This window comes from Myotis davidii, unplaced genomic scaffold, assembly GCF_000327345.1.
Source record: "Myotis davidii unplaced genomic scaffold, ASM32734v1 scaffold271, whole genome shotgun sequence".
In the NCBI taxonomy this organism is placed as follows: domain Eukaryota; kingdom Metazoa; phylum Chordata; class Mammalia; order Chiroptera; family Vespertilionidae; genus Myotis; species Myotis davidii.
The window spans coordinates 783,814-791,592 of NW_006284839.1; the positions used below are offsets into that span (position 1 = coordinate 783,814).

At 50.6% G+C, this 7,779-nt stretch overlaps 1 protein-coding gene across 1 annotated transcript in view; it reads right to left on the reverse strand.

Moving 5' to 3' along the window:
• Positions 1-797: 797 nt before the first annotated feature.
• FFAR4 (free fatty acid receptor 4) overlaps positions 798-7,779 on the reverse strand; it is a 20,829-nt gene continuing 13,847 nt past the window's right edge. The window contains exon 3 of the mRNA XM_015557974.1: positions 798-2,380. Within this exon, the coding sequence (XP_015413460.1) occupies positions 1,991-2,380 (390 nt within the window). The 3' untranslated portion in view covers positions 798-1,990. The remainder of the gene's footprint in view (positions 2,381-7,779) is intronic.

Consider the following 7,779-nt stretch of genomic DNA (forward strand, 5'->3'; position numbering starts at 1 on the left):
CCCAGGCAGCCCAGGGCCAGGGAAGGGGCAGCATGGCCGGCTCACCTGGGTGTGTGTGAGAGGCATGGGTCTGGGTCAGCTCTGGCAAACATCCCAGCCCCCCATGTTTCTAGCACTTTATTCACTTCTTATTTCAGATGCGGCCAAAATGTTGGAGAGGAGGCCTTGGGCTTCCCTGAGGGAATTAGAACATGCGGCCCTCAGAAGCCAGGTCTGGGGGAAGCTCCCAGTGCTCCCTACCTGGACTTGGAGCAGCAGGAAAGGGCATGGTGGGTGGTGGTGAGCACCAGGACCCCACACCATCAGCAGTACTTGTGAACATCACTGTTCAATTGCTGCAAAGCCGTTTGCCCCAGTTTCCCAGGAGCTCCCAGGAGGCTTTGGTGCCAGAGTCTTTAAGTCAAAGTCCAGTTCTGACATAGTCGCTGTGTGATTTGAGCTGGTTACATGGCTTTTCTGAGCCTCACTTTTCTCTTGTGAAATACGGGGAAACAGTATCTGCCTGATGGGATGCAGTGAGGATTCAATTAGAGCACATGGGAACTGTGCAAACGCTGGCCAGGCCCGGCTACCAGCTATGAAATGTGTCAGGTGGGGAAGGACACCTCTTTCCCCTGTGTGCAGAGATCTCTGCCTGGGTGCTGGTCTATCAAGGGCCCAGGTGAGGCTCCTGGGTGCCCCACCCCAGTGTGCTTGTCCTCCCACCAAGGAAGGAGGAAACACATAGCAGCAGATTGTCAAAGCCAGGCCCTTCAGCCTCAGTTTCACAACCCAGAGACCCATAAGATAGCCACACATCACAACAAAATAGTTTTAATTCATCAAGTCTATTAGCTAAAGATGAGCAGAAAATCCCTGTCCTCTTGTCCTCGAGCACCATAAGTCCTGCTTCAGAAGAAGCTATTCAAGAAACTCCACAAGCAATGGAACTACTGCTGCTGATGTACTTGACGACAAAGCCGTGTTGAGCACCTGCTATGTACCAGGCCCCAAGCTACTGTGCATTCCACGCATGGGCCCAACTTCCATGTGATGGCATGTCCCATGGTTCTGTTTGGCTCTGGTTTCTTCTTTCTCTTCTCTCCCAGGAATAATTCCTAAAAGCTTAGGCCTGTAAACACGATCTGATGACTCGCCACATTGCATCTTCAGGCCCACACTCCACAACCTGGCATCCAATGACCTACTCTCCATTTGGATCTCACTGGATTTCACACTTACACAAGCCTCAAATAAAATCCTTGGCTCTCCCACCCCCAGGCTTCCCCCCTTGTTGTTGGTTGGCCCACTATCCAACCAGTGTCAGTCTACAAATCTAGAAGTCACCCTTGCATCCTCTTTTTCCCTCACGTTGTACATCCCATCCATCAATAAATAATGCTTGCTCCATCTTCCCAAAGTATGTCCTACGATCATTCTCCCCCCCTCATCTCAAATATTGGAGTTATCCTATATCATCTGATTTCATGACACCAAATCTCCTAAAGGGGTCCATAGCATTTCTTATAAATAAGCAAAAAAGTCACCTTTGGTTGTCCTGGGAAATTCCTCAAGGATTATCGACATTAATGAATGATCCTGAGGCCTTGCGAGTCCAGGGGAGGGACCTAGAGTGGCTGTGGCCCTTCAGAGAAATCTTAGTCTGGGACCAGTTGTAAGATTCACTTCAGAAACCAGCCAGGTGTGGCTTTATATGCAGGAGATGTGATTGTTGAACAGGTATAAATAAAAATTTATTACATTCAATCATACGACAAACACACTGAAAAAGTTCGTATTTCAAGAAACCCATAACAAATCCTTTTATAAAGGATACAATGCTTTTGCTGAAGGATCACCCCTTAATTTACTGGTGCCCTGCACGTATTTGCATAGGTTACATCTTCCTAAAGCAGGGCACCCTGGTGTGAGGGTCCTGGAGATGCACCCCCTTCGAAGACACACCAGTGGCTCACCAGAGGGACCCACTCTGCCGCTAGAGAGAAATTAATTATGTGGAAATGATGGACAGGTCATTTCTCCTGAGAGACGTGTCTGTAAACATGGCTCCCTTGTCTGGGAAGAAGATGCCCCGGAAAATTTTCCTCCATTCGTTCCTGAACAGGGACATGTTGTAGAGGATGGGGTTCAGGGCCGCGTTGGCGAACGTGAAGGCCACCACCCAGAAGAAGAGTGACGGCCAGATGACCAGGTCCTGCTTGAAGTTCTGGATCAGGATGAGCAGGATGGTGATGATGATGGGGCTCCACATGATGAAGAAGGAGATCATGAGCAGGAAGAGGGTGCGGAAGAGCCGGAAGTCCTGCTGCGACACGCGGATCTGGTGGCTCTCCGAGTACGCCAGGCTCACCGTCAGCCTCCGGCGCGACGCCTTGGTGATCTGCGGGGACACAAGCAGCGGAGCCACAGTCACTGCAGGTGACAGCAGGGAGATTTGGGTCACGAGGAGCACAGGGCGCCAGAGTTGGAATCTGCTGCCCCCGCTGCACTGGGACTATTTTGTGTGGAGAGCGCACCGTTAAGAGAGGTTGGTTCACCCTCGGGTGAGGCTGGTCCACCCTTAGGAGAGGTTGGTCCACCCGTAGGTGAGGTTGGTCCACCCTTAGGTGAGGTTGGTCCACCCTTAGGTGCATTGAAGAAATGGGGCGCCTGGGTGGCCCCCTGAGAAAAAAGGCAGGAAATCATCCACTTATAGTGGACGAGGGGAAGAGAAAGGCCTGCATTGGATGGGGTAGAAAAGGGAGGTGAGAACAGAAGCACAGGGCTTTGGGCTGAGTGTTTCCCTCTCCCAGATGTATTTGTTAAAACCTAACCTCCAAGGCGATCCTATTAGGAGATGGGGCCTTTGCAAGGTGATTAGGTCATAGGGAGGACGCCCTGCTGAGTAGGATTAGTGCCCTTAAGGAAGAGATGAAGGGCCCTAGCCGGTTTGGCTCCGTGGATAGAGCATCTGCCTGCGGACTGATGGGTCCCAGGTTCGATTCTGGTCAAGGGCACATGCCTGAGTTGTGGGCTCGATGCCCAGTAGGGGGCATGCAGGAGGCAGCTGATCAAAGAGTCTCATCATTGATGTTTCTATCTCCCCCTTCCTCTCTGAAATCAATAAAAAAAGAAAAGAATCGATTCTCCTCTTCTGATAAACTGAGAGCACTCCTTAGAAATATTCTACTAAAAAAAAGAGAGAGGGATGAAGGGATTAATCTTTATTCATTGGCAGTAATAGAATAGTCATGGGGATGTAGTCAATACAGTGATATTGTAATAACCATGGAGGTGCCAGGTGGGTGGAAGATTATCTGAGGGATCATTAGGTAAGTCATATAAATATCTAACCACTATGCTGCACACCCGAAAAACTAATTAATACTCAATATAAACTGTAATTTAAAATATTTTGAATTAAAACATTAGAAAAGAGGCCTGAGAGCGCTCCCTGGACACTGCTGCTGTGGGAAGACATGGTGCGAGGTGAGCAGTCTGCAGCCTGAGGGAGGCTCACATCAGGACCCCATGCTGGCGCCCTGATTTCCCACTTCCAGGCTCTGGAGCGTGAGAAATCAATTCCTATTGTTTATAAGCCACGCAGTCTGCGGTATTTTGTGATGACAGTCCGAAGAGACTGAGACACACAACTTCCCTACTGTCTCTTTTTTTGAAAGAGCTAAGTATTGATTGCACAAAAGCAACATGTGCTGAAGATACAAACTTAAACAGGACGATGCCGAAGGAGTCTGGGGTGGGGCTGAGCTTCGGCGCTTCTCATGAGCTCCTGTGCAGCTGCGGCTGCTGGTGCTGGTCCGAGGGCCACACTTTGAGTAGTGAAGTGTGTCTCCCAGGCCCGGGGTGGTGGGCAGGCTCGGGGTGGGGGGCGGCGGGGGCGGAGGAGTCTGGCCTCCCTGGTGGCTGGGAAGAGTCCAGTGCTCAGGTGCAGTCCGCCCTGGAGATACATACAGCGTCCTGCCTTGATGCCCAATTCCAGTTGTCCTTTAAGCACAGCCAGAGGGCAGAAGGCCCGCTGTCCCCTATCACTTGCTCAGCTTTAATGGTACCCAGAGTTTTGGGGGTGAGAGGGACAAAGGTTTGTGATGGCGAACAGGGGACAAACTGGTGCCTAGCTAGCACAGGATGAGATGGGGCACTGTACATGTTAGCTTGACATGCTTGGTTCCAGCCTGTGACCTCTGTCCCCAAGGAAGAGATCAAATTTAGAATGTGTTGGTCACATGCATGGTCCTTGCTAACTCCCATTTGCTTAGTCTGGCCCCGTGTCCTGCTGTAGCCACCCAGTGGGTGCTTACATGACTGGAGACATTAATGGCCACAAATCTCATTAGCAGGCCTGCCTAGGCCCATTCCCCTAAGATTCTGGAATCTCAAGAGGGGAAGCAATTTGAAAGCAATTACCGTAATTCACAGTTTGGGCAAGTTTAGCTAAAAGGTAACAATGGCTTAAAATAGCCTCCTTAGAATGCCTGTTACTAGCTCATTAGAGAGTAGCTGTGTGTTTTATGATTAAATGCAATTGCTTGTGGCTTCTGTGCAGTAGCTTAGGTCCACCTCTTGGTGACGGACACCAGGGCAGCAGATGCTGAGCGAACAGAGCCCTCTCTTCCCCACTCACATCCCAACCTCAAGAACAGTGGGAATCAGGCTCGCTGGGCCTCGGGGAGCGCTCCCTGTGTGCCAGGCACTGTTCTGTGCATTTATAGTTATAAATTGTCGCGTTTCCTCTTTACAGCTGCTGTGTAGATTGGGACTATCATTATTTCAGCTGCAGAGATGAGGATAATGAACCCCAGATAATTCGAGTAACTTGTTGAGGGTTACTCCACTGGTGACACCTGGTCAAAGCCCCCATCTGTGCAAACCCAGCTTAGTTGAGATAAAGACGAGCCACATCATAAAAGGCTCCAAAGGGGCTGCCATCCTCTTCAGCCCTCCCCACCTCTGCCTGTTCCGCAGGGTGGGGCTGCTCAGGAGACATAACCCACCATCTCAGGCTCGCATGCCTCAGGTCACATTGGCACACCCAGGTCTGGAAGCTGCTGTGTAGAATCAAGTTAGAATGTGTGTGCAGGTGAAAGCTGCTTAAGCTGAGGCTACCTGGGCCAACAGACCGAGGAGAGTAACCGCTGGGCAGGTTGGCAGCGGGGAGGGCTGTAGGGGAAATGCCACCACCTCTGAGAAGGGGTGTCATTCTAGTCCAGCCATGGGCAAACTACGGCCCGTGGGCTGGATCCGGCCCATTTGAAATGAATAAAACTAAAAAAAAAAAAAAGACCGTACCCTTTTATGTAATGATGTTTACTTTGAATTTATATTAGTTCACACAAACACTCCATCCATGCTTTTGTTCCGGCGCTCTGGTTCAGTTTAAGAACCCTCTGTGGCCCTCGAGTCAAAAAGTTTGCCCACCCCTGCTCTAGTCCTATGTGCAACCTGGTGGACACAAAAGGAATGATTCAAAAGCAGCCTCATCGCTCGTGCTGCCCACATTGCCTGCCAAGAAGGATGAAGTCCCTGGTACTGTGTCTTAGACATTTTCTGGAATGAATGATGGTGATCCAGTTCATCTTGATTGAGCACTTATGTGCCAGGCCCTGTACATATCACTTGGTTTATCTCTTTAAATTCTCCCAGCAGGTCTGTGACATATGTACTTTGAGGATCCCCATTTTACAGATGAGGAAACTAAGGCTAAAAGAGATTAAACAACTTGCCCAACAGCACCCAGCACTTGCAGAGCTAGGCTTCAAACCCAGCCCATGCTCTTAAACAGGTCCCTTCCCGCTCTCTGCTGTCTCCATCAGCGGAAAGCCTCTGCCCAGCCTGTAACTCCAAGCTCCAAGGCCAGGAGCTCTGGGAGGGAAGGCTTCCCAGCACATCTCCTGCTTGGCACCAGCGGTGCTTTGTTTCAGCAATCACATGGCACCTGCCACATACGCTGAGTGACAGATGCTGGAGCGTCATTCTCGCCTCTGAACCCCAGCTCCCTGGGTGCCGGGCTGCCCTGTGGCTTCTGTGCCTGACAATGCCTGTGAGCAGACAGACAGACAAACTGGACTGACTCATGAGCCAAGTAGCTACGTGGTTGCGTCTTTTTTTAGAACTGACTGCTGCTACTATTTCCTTCTGGGCAGCTTCTGCAACTTCTGGGGAGTGAGGAGGAAAATGGGCCCATTATAATGAAAGGTGGCTCCTCCTCTTCTCTCTTCCCCACTTTAGATGACAAGACTAGTCAACTGCCACCCAGGGCTTTCAGTGTCCCTGGCATTGGGCAGAATGCTTGATGTGCTTTGAAACTAAATGCTCAATTCACTTCGGAGGATTAACTTTAATCTTAAAACAAGCCAATGGGGTACTTTCTGTCATTACCCCATTTAGGAACAAGAGACGAGGCTCTGAGCAGTGAAGTGACTTGCACAAAGCCTGGAGATCAAGGAAGAGTGTGTACCTGGGTCGGGGGGAGTTCCTCACTGGGCACTGCTGCAGGGAGAGTGGACAGCGCCGGGAATGTGGTCCACAGCCACCTGCATCAGTCACCTGGCACTTGACAAAATGCACCTGGTTGGGCTGCTTTCACACACTCTGCTTCTGTGGGGCTGAGAAAAGCCTAGAAATCTACACGTTCATAAGCTCCCCAGATGAGTCTCCCCACTGAAGCACAACAACTACTGATCTGGGGCAACAGACTTGAACTTTCAGGAGTCACTTTTAAAATATATATATTTTTTATTGGTTTCAGAGAGGAAGGGATAGAGAGAGAAACATCAATGCTGAGAGAGAATCATTGATTGGCTGCCTCCTGCACCGCCCCCACTGGGGATCAAGCCCGAAACCTGAGCATGTGCCCTGACCAGAAATCGAACCATGACCTCCTGGTTCATAGGTCACTGCTCAACCACTGAGCCACACCGGCAGGGCTTGAGGAGTCACTTAATAAATTGTTTGAGACTCGCCGCCTTCATCTGAAGACTGTGAGGGACCCTTCTCTCCACCTCAGACCCTTAGCCACTCCCCCAGACCATGGTTGCTGACAGGTGAGTGCAGGGAGAAGTTGCTCCCCATGGACACGGCTCAGGTCCTTGAGCACTGGGTCTCCTTGGGGGCTGCTTGGTCAATCAGCAACTTCCTAATTAGAATCATCAGACAATAGCCTCCCTCCTTCCAGAAGGCCCATCTCCCTTTCCACAGCAAACAGGCCTCAGAGCTGGGGAATGAGGGTCAGGCGTGGGGAATGAGGGTCATGCGTGTTCACTTCCCAGGACTTTCACGTTCAGCTGAAACGTTTTGTTTCTCAGGTAAGCTCTGAGATCGAAAAACGTTTTCCAGCTTTAAGCCACGGACTCACTCCCACGCAATAAACTTTTATTGAGCCCCCTCTATGTGCCAAGCACTCTTATAGGTGCTGAATATATAGCAAAAAGCAAGGGCACCCTGCCTACCCTGCACTTCCAGTTAGTGTGTAGTAGGGAATGGGGAGGAGGAACAAGAAACATACAAACAAAGGGTAGAAGCATCTCGCCTCGCCATGGCAATGGTTGCTGGGTGACCATATAAACCAAGCCCCAACAGCTAACATGGACAGCCCGATCGAAGGTACTTGGGAGTGGCTGGGAGACTATTTCCCTGGGAAACTGTTGACTGGGAAAAGCCACTGAAGACGTGTAGCCTGGCTGAGTCATGAGTGAAAAGGAAGCAGGGCAGGCAGAAGGGCAGATAAGACGGGAAGAGCCCAGGTGACGTCTGCTCTCAATCCTGACCGGGGCAGAACCAGCA